Here is a 20,092-nt window from a genome sequence, read left to right as displayed (position 1 = left end):
ACACACACACACACACAATTATTCTTAGATTAAAAGAGTGATACCGGCTGATGGACTCTCTGGAGCGGCGAAGCCAGCGTCCCACCACCTGCTCTACTCTGCTGGTCCTGCGAGATGGTGAGCGACTGCGGTCCCGCTCCTCCATTTAGCTACACACAGGATGAAAGATCACCATTGGGCCACTATTTTTGAAAATAAAAAGAGGTGATAATTTCAGTGATATAAAAAAAATCACTTACATCTAACATTGACTGATATATAGAGAATTTATGAATTTACTAATTTATTCGAAAATGCAAATTTCATAAAAATGTCACAGCCAAACTTGTAGTACTCATGCTGTTTACAGTGGCCTTCGGGTTGAGCATATACTGTCATAATGGGCATAGCTATGGCAAGCTAAATGGTGTATACAGCAGTACTGATAATGTGCGGTCACTTTTGAACAATTGTCTCTCTTTATGTTGTAGGTTATGTACATGGCGGTGTTGTTGCAGAATTGCTTTTGATGTAGGGTTGATGTTTATATAGCAGGTATTTCTCACTAGGGAATGGGAGAGACAATCTGGAGCCTCATGGTCAAGAGAAGGCCCAACAAAGACAAAGAGACAGATTACATATTGCGACAAATAATAGAGAGAAATCCCAGGAGATCCTGAGTCATGGTCCCATTATGTTCTCAGATTTCACAGGATTTGTATCTGACTTTCCATTTATTTTACTGCTGTCAACATCGTTATCAATACTGTATACACCACATCAAAGTCGTTACAGACTGCACTATATATATATCATATGTACAATATATATATATATATATATATATATATATATATCATATGTACACTTTAACTATGAGAGACTGATTTTTTAAAAAGATTTTATTATCAAATTATGGCGGAAAATAAGTATTTGGTCACCTACAAAAAAGGCAGGATTTCTGGCTCTCACAAACCTGTATAAGGCTCCTGTGTAAGGCTCACAAACCTGTATAATGCTCACAAACCTGTATAAGGCTTCTGTAAGAGGCTCCTCTGTCCTCCACCTGTTACCTGTATTAATGGTACCTGTTTGAACTCGATATCTGTATAAAAGACACCCGTCCACAACATCAAACAGTCAGACTCCAAACTCCACTATGGTCAAGAACAAAGAGCTTTCAAAGGACACCAGAAACAAAATTGTAGACCTGCACCAGGCTGGGAAGACTGAATCTGCAACAGGTAAGCAGCTTGGCGTGAAACAAATTATCTGTGGGAGCAATTAGAAAATGGAAGACATACAAGACCATTGATAATCTTCCTCGATCTAGGGCTCAAAACAAGTTCTCACCCCGTCGGGTCAAAATTATCACAAGAATGGTGAGCAAAAATCCCAGAACTACACGGGGGACCTAATGAATGACCTGCAGAGAGCTGGGAACAAAGTAACAAAGGCTACTATCAGTAACACACTAGGGACTCAAATCCTGCAGTGCCAGATGTGTCCCCCTGCTTAAGCCAGTACATGTCCGGGCCCATCTGAAGTTTGCTAGAGAGTATTTGGATGATCCAGAAGAGGATTGGGAGAATGTCATATGGTCAGATGAAACTAAAATAGAACTTTTTGGTAAAAACTCAACTTGGTCCTGTTTGGAGGAGAAAGAATGCTGAGTTGCACCATACCTGCTGTGAAGCATAGGTGAGGAAACATCGTGCTTTGGGGCTGCTTTTCTGCAAAGGGACCAGGACGACTGATCCGTGTAAAGGAAAGAATGAATGTATCGTGAGATTTTGAGTAAAAATCTCCTTCCAGCAGCAAGGGCATTGAAGATAAAACACGGCTGGGTCTTTCAGCATGACAGTGATCCCAAACACACTGCCTGGGTAATGAAGGAGAGGCTTCGTAAGAAGCATTTCAAGGTCCTGGAGTCTCCAGATCTCAGTCCCATAGAAAATCTTTGAAGGGAGTTGAAATCCATGAAAATCCAAGAATATTCAAGCACAGGCACAACCACTGGCTATACAAGGGGTGCCTAGAGAACACGTCATAAGCCTCACATTGTCTGCCAGAGTGTGCCAGAAGTATGGCAGCATGACGCAATGTCTCATTCCTCTTCTCAGGGGACCATTACAGTCATAACCTGAGATGTTCCCTTTTGAAGTGGAAATTGCATTGCATCATAGTGTTGATGCTATGGTGAACTAATACACTCTGTGCCATACTGATAAACGCTTACCCACTATAAGTTAAGTTACCCACAGATAAACACTTACCCACTATAAGTGCTATAAGTCTCACAACGAGCTGTTGCAGTAGCTGAAGTGTTGAACAAAGTTGCCTGATGTCAAAAGAGTTTAGCACCCCTGGTGCAAAGTTCAAAAATAAACATCACCAATGATAATCCCACCCCCACCAACAATAAGATATAGATGAGTAAGTGGGGATGCGAGAGCCTGTATTGCCTATCTTTATCACAGGCATATGTATTATTTTCGCCTCAATATTCTTAATCCTGGTGAGATAATGATGAAGTGGGACACCAAAAGTCTTATTCCAAATATAAAAAATCTCAAACAGAAATAGAACAGAACCAAACCAAAACAGAATATACACATAACACATAGGTTTCTCATCTTTTTGGTTACCTGGAACCCCGTCTCATCCAAGGCAGAGCCCTAGTGCCCACACTTGCCTTCTAATCCTTTTGTCAGCTAGGGCCAGTAACAGGCTCAGATGGGAGGACGCTTGCTGAAGTGAGGAATGAAGCACTCAAATGCCTTCCAAAACCCACTGTCTCAACAGCAGTACCAGAAAGTCTGGCAGATGAAACAGGGACATCAAGGAAGAATGATTTCTCCTTCTCTTTTAGCCCCGAGAAGGGAAGCCATAAATTCCTCTCTGTCACAACCAATGCATCAAGATAGAGGCCAATGGCACAAGCCGCCTGCTTGTTCGTACAGAAGACAAGATCAGTGGTATGGCTGAGCTCCTAGATTGCACCTGGAGCCACACCCTCCGCTTCAGCATCCTTCACAGGTCAGCTTGGTACGCCTGCAATAGCGCCGTGGTATGCAGGGTAGTGCTGGCCAGGCCATTTGACTCTAGGTTTTGGCCACAAATTTTGATGTGAAGTGGCAGGTCTTTGAGGGCAAAACAGCAGCCTTACATGAAAATGCCGCGCCAAATGAGAGGTAACTAGCCAGTGATTCCTCCATCTGGGGCATCTTCTTATACTTGTGCTCCTCCAAGACCTTTATTCTACCATAGTTGGACTTGCTAGGGGGAAAAAAGATTCCCCCAAGACCTCAATACGTCACTATGGAGACCTGGGTGTATTTGAAGGCTCACAGGGACACACACTTATGACCTGCTAAGAAGCACCTCTCCAGCCTGCCTGGAGCACACTACATTCTGTCCACTGACCATTCTAAACTTAATCTGAACTTAATCCCCCTCAAGAGCTGACAGTGCATGCTCCGCACCGAGACACACCACACACAGATCATGAGAGTCATTCGGTGTGATATATCTCCCACATGGGGGCACAAATTTTCAGAATCGGCAGGCACTCATTTTCTCTTTTTTTGAGATTCACACAGACTTACACATGCACAGACAAACAGACAGCTTCCTGGAGACAATGAAGCTAATGACGTGTTCTCTAGGGGCCTCTTATATTGCCAGCCGGTGCTCATGTGACAGCACCTTGTGGTAGTAGCTAATCAAGATTGGCGTTTAGCACACGTAATTCAGACACCAGTCACGCTACACTAGGGCTGTCACGATATACCGGTATTGACAATGACGGATATTTAAAAAATGTAATATTTTGCTGATCAAAGGGATTAAAAGGGAGTAATAACACCAACCTGTTCACCTCCATTATTTTGCCAGATTTTTCTAGTCCTAAAATGAGGAGATCTAACGAGCTGTAGATAATAACAAACCATTTTCCTGTATATATCAGTTTGATCAGATTTTGCGCTGCAAAAGATCCATGACAGCTGCTTGTCCATGCTGGTAAATAATCATGGCCATCCGACATGAATTATATAAATAATTTTAATAGCACTGGTATTCAAAATCCAAGGGTTTTACCATGTGCACAGTAAAATGATCACAGACGATAATTTTGTGCGGAAAACTAATATAAACACAGATATCAGATACCAGTCATGTCTAAAGTGAATGTAAACAGGCTTTTTTTTTTAATATGATCAAAAGATCAGATCTGTGCATTAAGTCTTGCAGTGTAAATGCAGCCAAAGAAAACCATGACTAGTAACTAAACAAAACAATTAAACTTAACATGACCGTGACAAGTTTATTGTAAAATGTATAAATATTTAAGTAGTTTAAGAGTCGCGAGTACTCCATTACATCATTCGCAATAATTCATTCTGTAAACATAATTTGGTTTAAATGCAGCTGAAATCACACCCATAGTGTGTGAAACTTGTAGCCTCTACAGAATCAGTGCATAACAACTTCAGAGCTTATGCTAGGTGTGTTTTGAATGGTTAATAATGACTAAATCACTAAAAAAATCAATTTATGTATTGTGAAAAAGACATTTCTATCTCCCTAGAGCACGACTCAACTGCTTTGCTCTAGGCTGAGGTATTTTATTTAACAATTATAACTGGGGCAGAATGGCAATAGTGTCAGGTGCCAATAGTTTAATAAGGTTACAATTTTTAGATTATCCAATTGTACAATTGTTTGAATTCAGCTCAACTGAGCCAAAAAAAAACATCACATTTTAGAGAAAAAAAGGACTCGTCTCTCTGACGAGTTTCCAAAGCAGTTTGTGCCTCAGGTGGTTTGCATTATGGGTAAGGAAAAACACCCATTGACCATGATGCATCTGCTTTTTTTCCACTGTACTGCAACAAATCAGTTTCTGTAATCAACTATTCAGTTATTGCATTATTGTTTCCTGATTAAATATTCATAAATTAATAATAAATGATCTTCTGACAAAGTACGCTGTTCACTAAAAAACTATTCTCTATTTCTTTTTTAAATACAAAGTTGTGCAGGATAGCTCTCCATAGATCCCTTCCTTTAATTCTCTCTTTAAAGCTTAGTTACTTATACTGTAGATACAGATCACCTCCCCTCTCCCACCCTGTCTTCAGGAGGATTAAGCAGTACATATTGTTAAGGTTTTCCTATACAAATCTCATTACTTTTCCAGCACTATTTAATATATTTTATTCATGATATGCTTTAGCGCCCTCTTGATCTATGGGGATCTTCTGTACATATGTCGTCTCTTTACTGCAAAATCTTAAGATTACATTATATACTAAAGATAGAGGGATTCAATTACGTTTAGGAGTCTGTGAACTGCTAGATCACTAAAATGGATCCAGGAATTAAATCTGTGTTGTAGCATTGAGATAGGGTCCCCTATTCAATGAATTTCACAATGAAACATTTCAGTTGACTGCTCTCTCTGTCTCTCTCTCTTTTCATTAGATTAGTGGCCTGGAGAGTGGGGTTTAATTCCCCCTCGCGCCCATGTTCCCTCATAAAAAAAGGTCTGCTCATGCTTTCTCTGAGAGATAATGGCGGTACTCCATCATTAGCATGGGCAGCTAACGCTAATGGCTAGGTTGAACTACTTAACGTAAGAGTTGTCTACAATTCGTTCACATTCACCTGGGAGGACTACAGGCAGTGGACCAGTAAGGACAGACTATGTAATGTTAGCACTGGGCACTGTTAATAGCTTAAAAATGTACACACTTAGTCTATCTAAGATCCTATAGCTTGTAATAGATCTTTAAGCAGGCTAAAAGCGTCCAACACAATTACATACATCAGGTGTATCACAAAAAGTCTGTCTCACAAAAATCACTTACAGACAGTGCTGACAGTAAGTTTTGTTATATGCTACACTCTAAGAACAAAATCAGGGGCTGGTTGCACCAGCTGTGCGTAAGTTACAACTTTGCCTAGTTTTTATGTAAACTTAAGCATTACTAAATGTTTATGGAAGCCTCTGACCAAGAGTAACAATTGAAAGTATTTAGTTTGCACACGTCTAATACAGTTATGTGGTTTTGTTTCATTAATAAGGCACTTTTACGTGCACTTATTCATTTCTCACGTTTCGGGGTTCCAGGAAATGCACACTTTAGCACCATTTTGAGCACTACGTATGCCAAGACCTAAAGTACAATCAATGTAGATTTCAACAGCTTAGATACAGCACGTCTTCCTCTGCTTATATACAAAGTTCCTCAGTTCCGGGTCATGTGTTATATTCTTGCGCATTCGTCGTGGTGCTTCGCGAGTTCACGTCAGGGGCTCAGAAGGAAGACAAAAACGTGCAGAATTAAGTCGCTATTTCGATTATTTGCGCACAAAAACTATCACCGTTGCTTCATAAAATTATTTTAGAACCACTGTAGTGAGATGGACTTTTTAACGACGTCTTTAGTACGTTTTATGGGTCTTAAGAGAGGAAATGTCATTGCTGCCAATGGAGGCCTTTCTGAGCCATTGGATTTCTACAGAAATATCTTAATTTGTGTTCCGAAGATGAACAAAGTTCTTACATATGGTGGCCCAGTAGTGCACAACGCAACACAACGAAATTTAAAAAACAAACATAAGTTCACAACACAACGAAATCAAGCCACATCACAAAGAAATCATGCCAAAACACAGCAGAAACAAGCCACAACACAACAGAAAAGCCACAACACAATGAAAAAGTCACACCACAATGAAAATGCTCCCAACCACTAGGGGGCTCTCAGAGTGCGGTAAAGTTGTAAAGTTAGATTTGCCAGTCTTACAAAGATATAAACAAAGATCCTAAGTTCCGGGTATAGCCATTGTACTGTATATCGACATGAAATATTAATTCAAAATCACCTACATGCATTACAGCTGCATATAAGTTTACTCGTGAGTGCTTTTACTCGCTACCACGGTGCTTGATGCCCAAGGGAACGTCTGCCAATTCCACCATGTAGTTGAAACATATTAATTTAAATTACTTTTAACATTTAAAAACAGACATGTTAAAATTACATAGTTTGGTTGCATTGGTAAAACTGACTCAGTAATGCACAACATTGGAATTTGAACTCATTTGAATTCATACAAATGATGTGTTTCAACCACTTGGTGGAATTGGCAGACGTTCCCTTAGGCACTGTGCGCTATGCGTTCTTGAGTATAAATATTCAGCTATAATCCATGTAGGTGATTTTGAATTGATATTTCATGCCGATATACAATGCTTTAGTGTTTATATCTTGGTAATAATCTATAGAATAATGGCAAGGAAAACTAACTTTACCGCACACCGAGAGGTTCCTAGTGGTCGGGAGAATTTCCGTTGTGTTGTGGCTTGATTTAATTTTGTTGTGGTTGTTTGTTGTGTTGTGGCTTGATTTAATTTTGTTGTGGTTGTTTGTTGTGTTGTGGCTTGTTTCTGTTGTGTTGTGGCTTGATTTCTTTCTTTGGTGGCTTGATTTCGTTGTGTTGTAAACTTTAAATTTTGTTATGTTGTGCGCTACTGGGCCACCGTACTTATGGGTGTCGAACAACATGAGGGTAAGTAATTAATGACAGAATTTTCTTTGCTGAACTAACCCTTTAAACAAGAACTTAAAACAGAAAATGGAAAAGGTACTGTCATTTTTTGCAAGGACATTTTCCGTTAAGTATATAGATATTTCCTTAAAATTCAACCATGAAATCAAATTTGTTTATTATTTTTTTATTATTATTTATAAAAAAAATATTTATTATAAATAATTTATTTATACATTTATTAAACATAAATGTATTATAAATAACTAATGCACATCATACTTTTTTTTAAATTCATGTTTATTTCCCCTTCCCCTCGAAACGCCGGTGGGTGTATAGGACTAAATATCCTCCACATCTAACTGCAAACTGGCAACTTTCCGCGATCCAAACAATTCCAGAGGACAAAATCAAGTTCCTTTGCTAAAAGATTTTCTCATTCCAGAAGCCTCATTCTCATTCATTTCATGCTGACTTTAACCTTAAAATTCAACAAGCATGCAAAATTCAAATTACTGGGAAAACACCTGTAAAATAGTGTTAATCATTGTAATGAAAATGTCTTCATATTAACACTGGACCCTATTTTTGAGTGTACATACACAGAGAGTTACAGACGATTGACCCTAAGGTTAATGACAAGTATTCTAATTGGATTAGGTTTGTAAAGGCTGAGACAAAGTGCAATTGCGTCACATACTGAGCCGATCACTGAGCCATATACACACATAAACACGCAACACTAGACACACTAGTACACACAGACACGACTACACACTCCACACTTACCTTAAAGTCAGATAATATGTCACCCCATTGAAGAGGAACTTTTTCTTGGACTGCAGCACCAATTCTTCAAAGCACTCATTTGATTATTTGGGTCTGCCCATCTTTCTAAAGGATTTCCAGTGCCTCCAGTGTCTATTAAATTGACAGCTAACTTTAAATAAACTTCTTTATTTCATTGGCTAGCTCAGAATAAATATATGCAGTCTAACGGATTTTGAAGTTTTTGTCCTATCCATTGCTCTGCATCTATGTTGGTGTTTTGGACCTGAAGATTTGGAGGTTAATATGAGCAAAGAGAAAGATTCAGAAGTCTTTTTTCATCAGTAATGAACTCCAGAGTGTGCAGGAACTTTGTTTTCTTCTTGATCCAGGGGTCCTCTGCATCAGACATTGACTCTTCTTTGTTGCCATGGTTGGAGCTCCAAGCATCTCTCACCGCTGTCAAAAAGACACATATGTTGTCACAAAACATAGACACAAAACCAACCCATTGGGCCACTGAATCTGCATTAATGACAAAAGTTGGGGCAACAGCCTTAGTCCTAATGGGTTGTTATCATGGCTATCAAAATCCGGTGTTCGGTATTTGGCGTACGTGAGTTTTTGTTGTAGGTGGCTATTGTAGATGGTTATAAAAAAATAAAAAATAAAAATAAAAAGTGTACTGTGCTTATTAATTGAGACTTCTTACAGCTCTTACAGGTTGTTGGCCTTGTTTGTTTCGTTGCTTCTATTGCTCTCCCCTTTTTTGTAAGTCGCTTTGGATAAATGCGTCTGCTAAATGATTAAATGTAAATGTTATCTAAAGGTTTTTGTAAAAAAAAAAAAAAAAAACATAAATATTTACATTTTTTTTTACATCTCACTATGAGAAATGACTCCTGTGTAACTGACCACACATCTGATCACAGTACTATAATTCACTGGCACTATTGCATCATTCTCGTTCCTTCTCAGCTTGAAGATAAATGAACAGTTTACAGATGAGCTGTCATTGTAGCATCACTACATCACTTGTTTTTTTTTGTCAGTGTGATGAGCAGAGTCGATTTTGCATGGGATGAGGTGTGGTTTTTTCCCCCTGTATTTTTGATCGCTCAGTGCACGAGAAGCGAGTGAGGAGTGGGAAATTAAAAATCTAGAGTGGAGCTGGAGTGATTACAAAAAATATAGCTGGGAGGGAAAAATGGCGGAAAATGGTCGGTTACGTCTGAGACATTTCTCATAGTAGTGTGCACCTCACTCTTTTAGCAGAGCATTAAAATGACATTTTTTAACCTGGCTTTGGTATTCAGATATCTGGAAAGTATGCAAATGAGTGTATAATTAATTAGATTATTCCTTATTTGCATATTTAAACCTAACATGGTAACACTTTACAATACGGGTGCACTAATATGCATTAATTCATGCTTAATTAATGCACAGAGAATCATGAGTTAATGTATTACTAATGGTGAACTAACCCATGTATTAATGATTACTGCATCAGCAACTAATGAAGATTCTACATGATTCAAAGCAATCATTAAATAGTTATTAGTTAAATGTGTCTTAATGTATTAATTCCTTAATAACATATTATATTAACTAATAATGTAAATGAATGTGTTAATTACCACAAGGGGTCAAAACCATGCATTTCAACTTCCAGTTGTCAGCTTTAATTCATCACTAGCTAATGATTTATAACATTATGTTATGACTTAACTTGTTGGGGCACGTGACTATTGGCAATATTTATTTGTTCAATAGACCTATAAAGAGAGACTATTTTGGTTAGTATTGTATTTTATTTTACTCCATTCTATTTATTTCCAACAACTGTTTTATATGAGTGCGTTCATGTTTTGCCAGTACTACAGTCATCTAGTGTGCTAATCCAAAGTAATGCTAATAAAGGTTTTCTCTTCTTTTTAAAAGGAAAATAAGGTCTTACATGCACCTCTATCCCTTGCACACAGTAAAATGCTGCTACTCAACTTTAACCTCTGGAAGTTATCTCATGCCTCTTCCCAGGTCACACCGCAAGACACATCTTGTACTCTTATCAAACCATAAAACTCCTTCTGGCCATGGTAATTTTAGCATCATATGGCCTGCCCAGAGCATTATATTTTAGCTTTTGTCTTTTTTGTAATTTGCATTGCATTCACAGAACATATTATTTAAACTCATGTATTCCCTGGAAATCAAACCCATGACCCTGGCATTGCTAGTGACATTCTCTTATTTATTTTGTGCTACAATAATGGTTTTCCACTAATCTTCCACTATGTGACGTGTTTGATTTACATGGAGTTACTCATTCCTGCAACTTAAACATCAGAGCAGGCAGGCTAGCAATGCCATGGCCTTGGGTTCAATTCCTAGAAAATGAAAACTGATAAAATGCAATGAAAATCACTTCAAAAAGCATCTGCCAAAAATGTAGCCTATGTAAAGGTGAATTTAGCCACCTGAATAAATTGATTTTAATGAAATGAATATAATTCATTCGTAGCCCTGTATGCATAAAAGTTCCTTCATTGCATGTTACATATTTTAGTAAACTATTTGGTTAAAGGTGTGGTTTGTAATAAATTCTGTTGAAAGTGGATTGAACAGAGCACTACAACACCAATCAGCAGAAGATGGAGCCCGCAGCTGAATCATCTATTCATCCATCCATCTAATGTGGCTACAGCAAAATATCATACAGGTATACATTCCAGTTTAATAACCAACATTTCTATTTATATACATTTATATTTAGTAGATGCTTTTTGATCAAAAGTGATTTTCATTACATTTTATCAGTTCATGCATTTTCTTGGAAATGTAAATCAAACAAGAAAGATTGTAGAAAAAGAGAGATGACAGAGGAAAATAAGAATTGTTATTATGACAATTCAAGAGCTTTAGAATCCCCCTCAATAATAGAAAACTTTCCAGCACGGATAGACCTAAGCGGGAAGGCCTGAAAGTCCATACGTGAGTAACATTGGTTTTGCTACTTATTGTTTCATAACTGTCCTGTTATTATAACATCACAACAACAGCATATTGTTTGTTTGGAGGTGTTGTGCTGCTGGCGACTAATAACGAACTAACCAAACTCTTGCTTGTATACTCTTGTGTACTAGACAGTATGTTCATTTTTTGTTCATTCTTTTGTCATCTGCATTGTATTTTTTGTGAACCATTATTTTGCTTTGCTTCCGCTAAAAAAAACATCCACTAATGCATTGTGCATTTTGGGGGTGGAGCGAATGTGTGTTTTTTTGGGTTGATTTTAAATATCAACAGTGTTTTTCAGAAAACGCTTAACTGCAACTTTAAAAGTTATTGTTCATTATTGTTTTCTTTTTTAAGATGATAATTTATTATCTCTATTTAGGAACAGTTCTATGTTTCCTGTTTAATATTTCTATTTAGTATGCAATGATTTATTGTGCTTGTAAAAATAAATGATATCATCTGATTTTATTAATGAGATACGTACTTCTACTTTGAAAATCATAAAGTTAGCGAATTGATTAGTGCTTTCAAAAGGCTTGACAATAATGTTCTATTTTGAGTTATGGGAAGCTTATAGTGAAGCAGCTATAAAGTAGTTGCCATATAACACTGATAAATAATAAAATAATAATTTGTTAGATTTATATAGCGCTTTTCAAGGCACTCAAAGCGTTTTACATTGAAAGGGGAATCTCCTCGAACCACCACCAATGTGCAGCATCCACCTGGATGATGCGACGGCAGCCATATTGCGCCATAAAGTGGATAAAGTGGCAATGGAAGTCTGAGGAGGAAATTAAGATAGAGAAAGAGAGACAGAACCATCAGGCTTGTTGGAGTCCCCTCTGAACATTTTCAGCTCCTAGCTATTGAATAATTAATGTATTCCAGTGCAAAAACAGAGAACACAGCTCTCTTTCTCCCTCTCACTCGCTTGTTCTCTGCTTTCCTTAGTTTATCCTTTCAGCGCTATTTCAGCCTGCCATGTCAGTATCTTTCAGTGCCATTTTTTCGTTTTTGTTACTTTTGTGCCTTTCTCATATATTTAAACGAAAGATTTTAAACAATGCAATACAGAAACGGACATTGAACAATGAGAGTACAGTAACCAATGGTTGAATGAAAAAAGATTACACCAATGAAATGTTTATAATTTATTTCTTCATGAAAAAAATCCTTTAAAAATTGACAGCACTGTAGAGTGGTAAGGGTTTTGATTGATTTGTTCGCTATATGGGTTGTTTGAGCAGATGTATATTTATGAGGTTCCCAGCACTGTATCCTTCAAGCTCTCCTTAAACACTTTGGTAATCCTATCATTGCCCTTAAACTCTTCTTTCAGAGAGAGAGAGAGAGAGAGAGAGAGAGAGAGAGAGAGAGAGAGAGAGAGAGAGAGAGAGAGAGAGAGAGAGAGAGAGAGAGAGAGAGAGAGAGAGAAAGAGAGAGAGAGAGAGAACCACAGAGTGCAGGCTTTAATAATGTATCTAGATAATGCTGTCTCCCCACTCACGTACACACACACACACACACACACACACACACACACACACACACACACACACACACACACACACACACACACACACACACACACACACACACACACACACACACACACACACACACACACACACACACACACACACACACACACACACACACACACACAAGCACAACAAAACCGAAAGACAGTTAAAGAGTGGCAGGGCAGATCTGAGAGAGATGAATGGTGTTCGGGTGACTGGGGTTATAAGTAAAGGGTGAATGGGAAGTGGGATTGAGAAAATAAGAAAAAAATATATATAGATAGAAGGGAAAAGGTTGAGAAACTGAAAGCTGGGAAGATGATAAAGTTGAAGTACGAGAAATAGATGCTAAATAAGGACACAGGAAGATGAAGTTGCATGTGATTGTGTGCGTGCGTTATTTGTTCTTTGAATCATGGCTTCTGGGAGTCATAGCATGAGGAGAGAGGTGTGGCATAGAACAGGAAATACATCATCTTTTCTTCTCCCTATAAAGATCCATAAACATAATAGCCATTTTCTTCTCCCTATATCTGTGATCTCGATGTTCAGTTTGACTAGGTTTATTGTTTTGTACCTATGCTTTCCATTTATGCTTGGCACATACGTAATTGTTTAGTGTGATTAAATGACAGAATATATATATATATATATATATATATATATATATATATATATATATATATATATATATATATATATATATATATATATATATATATATATATTAGGGTCAATTATTTTAGGGGTAATGATTAGAGTGTTAACGATAAAGCACAATGTAACAAGTTTACCAACATTTAAGCACATTTTTATAAATATATTCTCTTCATATTTATTTTGGTTTCATCTGGTTAAAAAAATAAATAAAAAATATACCAGTATCAAAAGTTTCACTTTAATGACATAAAAATGCTTTGGGGTCAAACCATCATGTGTACAAATCTTAATCAAACTGTTTTTATTTTTTTTTTTATAAACAAATATCACAAAATATTAATTCATAAATCATTAGGTATTTTGGGGGAGTTGCACCAGATGACATTATACTATGACTTACATTGCCTCGTCATAAAATAATTATTTGTCAACAATTAATATTTATTATTTATTATAAAATTATTTGTTCACCTTGACAGAAAGTCATTAGGGTCATGCAGGGGTCCTCTCTATAATATTGTTTTATTTTCTGAATATTTGTTGGAATAATATTTTATCAATAATTTAATAGTTAATAATAAAATATTATGCCAAACAACTTTTTGTTTTTAATACTTGGATTTAATGAGGATTTTTTTTTTCTTATGATGTATTTAGACATTTAATGCAACTAAAAATAGTAGATATCAGTGATATTGTATACATTCACCTAAAAGATTATTAGGAACACCAAACTAATACTGTGTTGGACCCCCTTTCGCCTTCAGAACTGCCTTAATTCTACGTGGCATTGATTCAACAAGGTGCTAAAAGCATTCTTTAGAAATGTTGGCCCATATTGATAGGATAGCATCTTGTAGTTGATGGAGATTTGTGGGATGCACATCCAGGGCACGAAGCTCCTGTTCCACCACATCCCAAAGATGCTCTATTGGGTTGAGATCTGGTGACTGTGGGGGCCATTTTAGTACAGTGAACTCATTGTCATGTTCAAGAAACCAATTTGAAATGATTCGAGCTTTGTGACATGGTGTATTATCCTGCTGAAAGTAGCCATCCTCTGATGGATACATGGTGGTCATAAAGGGATGGACATGGTCAGAAATAATGCTCAGGTAGGCTGTAGCATTTAAACGATGCCCAATTGGCACTAAGGGGCCTAAAGTTTGCCAAGAAAACATCCCCCACACCATTACACCACCACCAGCCTGCACAGTGGTAACAAGGCATGATGGATCCATGTTCTCATTCTGTTTACGCCAAATTCTGACTCTACCATCTGAATGTCTCAACAGAAATTGAGACTCATCAGACCAGGCAACATTTTTCCAGTCTTCAACTGTCCAATTTTGGTGAGCTTGTGCAAATTGTAGCCTCTATTTCCTATTTGTAGTGGAGATGAATGGTACCCGGTGGGGTCTTCTGCTGTTGTAGCCCATCCACCTCAAGGTTGTGCGTGTTGTGGCTTCACAAATGCTTTGCTGTATTGCATTGAAGATTAGATCATTGCATTAATGAGAAATTGAACCGGTGTTCCTAATAATCCTTTAGGTGAGTGCATATATGCATTGACTATGTTTTTTCAGAACCATGTCTTTTTTTGTAAATATCAATTAAAAAGTCGGAAGTTAAGTTTTAGTTGTTATTGGAAATTGTTAGTGGGAAAAACATACTGAAATCTAAGATAATTGACATCAGCATAAACTAAAGGCTAACTAAACTCTATGTCAAGGGTCTTTAACCTTGTTCAGGCCAAGGACCCAAGACAGAGCATACATAATGTATAAGTGTTGCATTTGAAACCTCTATAATAAAATGCGTATAGTATCACGCCAATGTATTTATATACTTTGATAGCAAGTCCATTAGAGTCATATATACATAAGCACACACACACACACATAGACGAGATACAAATTAAAAATGAAAATTGAAAATTTATGGGATCCGGTGGCTCTATTATGCATTTTTGCTGGGATTGTGTAGGACCGACTTAACCAATAGAGAGGGAAGGGTCAATGCAAATCCATACAAAGCTGTTCTGAGCGATCACCTTTATCCTATGATGAAACATTTATATCCTGAAGGGAGTGGTCTATCCTTCTATCCTGAAGGTGAGGATGACAATGCCATCCATAGGGCTCAAGGGGTCACTGAATGGTTCGATAAGTAGTGAACAATTATGTGAATTTGTATCCAACCTAGTGGATACAAATATAGTATATTTGTCAGGAAAAGAGTTAAAATTCTTGAAATATATTTGCATTTTTGCATGATTATGTAATAAACGTATAAGAATAGTAATTCACTATGACTGCACATATTATGTTATATACATTTTCCATAACACTTAAAGGAAGTGTATGTAAGATTGTGGCCAAAACTGGTACTGCAATGACGATCCCCTCCCCCTGACTCGAGGTTGCCAGATTGGCTGCAGGATCAGCAGAAACATTTGTAGATCTGGGCCCGTATTTATCAAGCTTCTCAAAGTGCTATTTTAGTCTTAAGTGCTGAGAATTCATGACATTTACTCCTACTTTCAAACTTAAGTATAAAAGCAAGTTATCAAATTTCTTAAAGCTAAGAATCACTCTTACTCTCCCAGTTATTTAAGACAGCTCGAGAGGTCTCTCAAGTGGTTAGGAGTTGCCAGTAGGGGCTTGTGATGGTGCTGAGGAGACAGAGACGTGCGCAAATCTTTCAATAGAGGGAGAATGTGTTCGAAATGTTTGACGACAAATAGTTCATCAAACAGTATCGTTTAGACAGAGCAGACATCATCTTTTTCAGCACTGGTTAATGTTGGGTTTTATAAAAAAATTAAATAAAATAAAAAACACTGTTCGAGTAATTCAGCAAGCAGTAGCTATCGTTTCTCTCTCCTGCCATGTCGGTTTTCTTTTGGAATCCATAATGGCTGATTATATATAAAAAAATCTAGGCTATATATAGGCAATTTAACAGCACACCAGTTTAAAAAAAATAATTACATGGATGAAAACATGTTTATCTTTCATTTAAAATGTGTATATTATAATGTATTCTCTTGAAAACTCTTTATTGTAAAATGTGTATTGAATGTAAACTCCTCTTAGGAATTTCACCATTCAATGTGAATTTATCTTTATATTCTTAAATAAGGACATCTATTCAGTGATTGGTTCATGCCTATGACATCATCCAAAATTCCATTTGTGGCACAGCAAAGTGTCGTAAATCCATTCTAAGACTAGCACTTAAGATTTAGTCCTACACTTTACTTAAAGTATGATTGGGACGCTTGATAACTAAGTTTTAAGCGCAGCTTTGAGCCAAGAATTTTTTTACTCTTAAGTCAATTCTTAGCAGTGTTCTTGTGAGTAATTCTAAGATGTTTGATAAATACGGGCCCTGCAGCTGTGGTAACTAGAGCAGATCTGGCAACCTGGATGCAGAGACACTACTGACTTCATGATTGGTCGATAGGTGGAGGGTGGAGCTTCAGGCCAAAACACAACATGTCAATATCAACATCAGTTGAGAACTTTTAAATGACAATATCCTGGCCGGACTACTGTCAGTGATATAAGTATTTAAAACATGATTTCTTAATGTCTAGTGACATATCAGGGCCATTTTATGATTAATTGAAATACATTTCTTACATACAGTTCCTTTAAAAAAGGTATAAAACATGAGCTGTCATTTGATGAGGAAGATGAGGTCATAGTGACAATTGAGTGAGGTGAGATCGAAGATGGAGATGAGGATGGATATGATAACTTGATGTGATGGTTTGACTTGTAGTTCCATGGTGGTACAATATTGCCTGAGAGCAACAGCTAAATTTGAATGTTACTTTTTATTAAATATGAAATTTGTAATACATTATAAACTAGATAAATGTGTTTGTTCAGGTGTCTGGATTACTGAATTGATGTTTTCAATAAAATGGTGCTGATAGTTTTTTTTCTACATGAAAATGTAAAATGTTTCAATTTGTCTGTTGTAGTAAAATGTTGCCTTGAGGCAACAAACTTAAAATAAATTAATCAATTAAAAAAATATGATTTTTTTTATTGCTATTGTTATTGTGACTGATTTTAAGCAGGGAAAACACCACAAATAATTTTTTCCTCATTGAAATCATATTGCGTACCATAGAGGTATATAATAATGTTTTATGTCTTTGCAAGACGTCCCTTATGCTCACCAAGGCTTTATTTATTTGACAATAAAATGCAAAACAGTAATATTATGAAATATTAACATTTAATGTATGTGATAGCAAACCAAAATTTCACTCCAGACTTTAGTGCCACATGATCTTTCAGAAATCATTCTAACATGCTGATTTTGTGCTCAAGAGACATTTCATCATGTCAAAAACAGTCGTGCTGCTTAATATTTTTGTGGAAACTGTGATACAATATTTTTTTTAAACAGACATCTGAAAAGTGATAAAGATGTTGCCATCGCTTTTGAACAATTTAATGCATCCTTGCTGAATAAAAGTGACATATGACATGACATATTTTATGTTTTATTATGAGGGACAATGAAACATTTAGCTTTAGCTTCTTAACTTTAGCTTATTTGGTTGTTGTTTTTAATGGATATTTAGTGGATAGTCTGTGTGTTCGGATGGATGTGTGATTTTTTCCCCCCCTTTCCATTCATAAATGTGTGTGCTGCATTTGGTGTCTGTAATCGGAGCTGTCATTTGCCCTGGGGGCTTCAGTCACTTTTATATGGAGAGCGTAATTAGATCAGTTCCTGTTGGAGATCTCGTACTCCAAGAGCCACTTAAATGAATATTGGCACAAATTGCCCAATTTCAACTGTTAGCTGCTTGTAAAATGCTGCTTCATGTCTGAAAGAGATGTGCTGTGCAGATGATGTGTGTGATCGTAGGCCAAAGATCACAGTTGCATCAGATGTTTTAAGCATTATTTTATGTGCATTTGCCTATTATTTAGTCATAGAATATCAGGTTATTAGGTTTTAAACCAGTTATAGACATAAGAATCTTAGTCTGTTTAGATAAGTTTACAATTACAAGGCATCACGAATTCACAGTATTCAGCTGCTCCTAAAAATAACAGCATAAATGAATTATGGCCCTTTCTGAAGCCTGCCGGACCTCCTTCTGCCCTTGTTTTCACAATAGGCTAATTTATTAGTATTACAACTTTGTGGTGTAGCCTAATGTTTGCCACTAAATGGTGGCAAAAAAATAAAATAAAAATCAGTTACATCAATCAAATTAATGAAGTTTGAGAAAACATGCTGCGGATGTTGCACAACAGACCTATATATATGCTATACAATTTTTTTTTTATCCCATCTCTTAAATGTAGCACTGAATTCTCCCTCAAAAAAACAAGGTTATTGGCATTCCCTGAAATGCTGTAAGAAGATAGGCTAATGTAATAATATTGCCTGTGGGGCAAAATCTCTCTATCAGACGTCTAGCAAAGACAAATAGTAGCCTAATGCTATTATTATTATAGTAATAAAATATGTTTCCTCGGTCAGACATGAGCAAAAAAATAAACGCCTAAATAATGGCATCTGTAAAAAAATAAATCATATTTCTGTTTAGTTAGCTACTATACTCTCTATCTCTTAATTACAATATAAAATACATTTAATCTTTGAAATACAAGTTTCTCTAAACGCTGATAGGGCGTTTTTAAAGAGGCTACGATTGAAAGTGTCATTCACTTAATTCCCTTTAATCTGTCAAATTCACCTCATCCAGTCAGAGACGCGCCTTCATCTTCACATCACAACGTTTGCGAACAATATTCATGAACAATATTCATATGCTGTGCTTCCACTCACCTTACACGAAGAGTAACATTTTCATGAACTGTCACTCGCCTTGCACCGACAGAACAGTCATTTTGGGCAGGTAAATAAATAAAGTGAAGGCGTGTTAGTCCGATGGAGTTTCACAGAGACGCACTTCAGTTTAACCGTTTAATCTGCTTTCAGCGCTTGATCTCTCTCTCTCTCTCTCTCTCTCTCTCTCTCTCTCTCTCTCTCTCTCTCTCTCTCTCTCTCTCTCTCTCTCCTTCCCGGCCTCTTTCTAGCTCTGTCTAAGATTACACTGTTAAAACATTTACATTGACAAAGCGTTAATAAAATAAACAAATAAATCACCTTATGAAGGTTTATAAGCATATTGTAAGTGCTGCGCATGCGCGCGCTCTCAATTTCAAAGTAGGCTATGCATGGTAGCCTATTTTTGAAGCATTTGTGCAAACAACAATAAAAGCAACAGGAAAAAAAAAATGAAAATATATATATATATATATATATATATATATATATATATATATATATATATATATATATATATATATATATATATATATATATATATATATATATATACTGTATAAACCGTATTTTCTATCCCCTTAAACTGCCTCTACCCCTAAACCTACCCATCACAGGAAACATTCTGCATTTTTACTTTCTAAAAAAACTCCTCCTGTATGATTTATAAGCATTTTGAAAAGTGGGGACATGGCCAATGTCCTCATTTCATAGCCTGACAAGTAATTGACAACTCAATCCGATGGGGC

At 36.6% G+C, this 20,092-nt stretch overlaps 1 protein-coding gene across 2 annotated transcripts in view; it reads right to left on the bottom strand.

Moving 5' to 3' along the window:
- LOC137073354 (FERM and PDZ domain-containing protein 1) overlaps window positions 1–19,484 on the bottom strand; it is a 45,056-nt gene extending 25,572 nt beyond the window's left edge. Inside the window, exons 1-3 of one of the 2 annotated variants that reach the window (XM_067441738.1) lie at window positions 19,344–19,484; window positions 8,329–8,766; window positions 45–182 (exon numbers count right to left, since the gene is read on the bottom strand). In XM_067441738.1, the coding sequence (XP_067297839.1) occupies window positions 45–145 (101 nt within the window). In that variant the 5' untranslated portion in view covers window positions 146–182; window positions 8,329–8,766; window positions 19,344–19,484. The remainder of the gene's footprint in view (window positions 1–44; window positions 183–8,328; window positions 8,767–19,343) is intronic. The other variant, XM_067441739.1, reaches the window with a different exon arrangement.
- Window positions 19,485–20,092: the final 608 nt, after the last annotated feature.

Source organism: Pseudorasbora parva, chromosome 4 (assembly GCF_024679245.1).
Source record: "Pseudorasbora parva isolate DD20220531a chromosome 4, ASM2467924v1, whole genome shotgun sequence".
NCBI classification, from domain to species: domain Eukaryota; kingdom Metazoa; phylum Chordata; class Actinopteri; order Cypriniformes; family Gobionidae; genus Pseudorasbora; species Pseudorasbora parva.
This window is presented reverse-complemented; position numbering and strand designations above follow the sequence as displayed.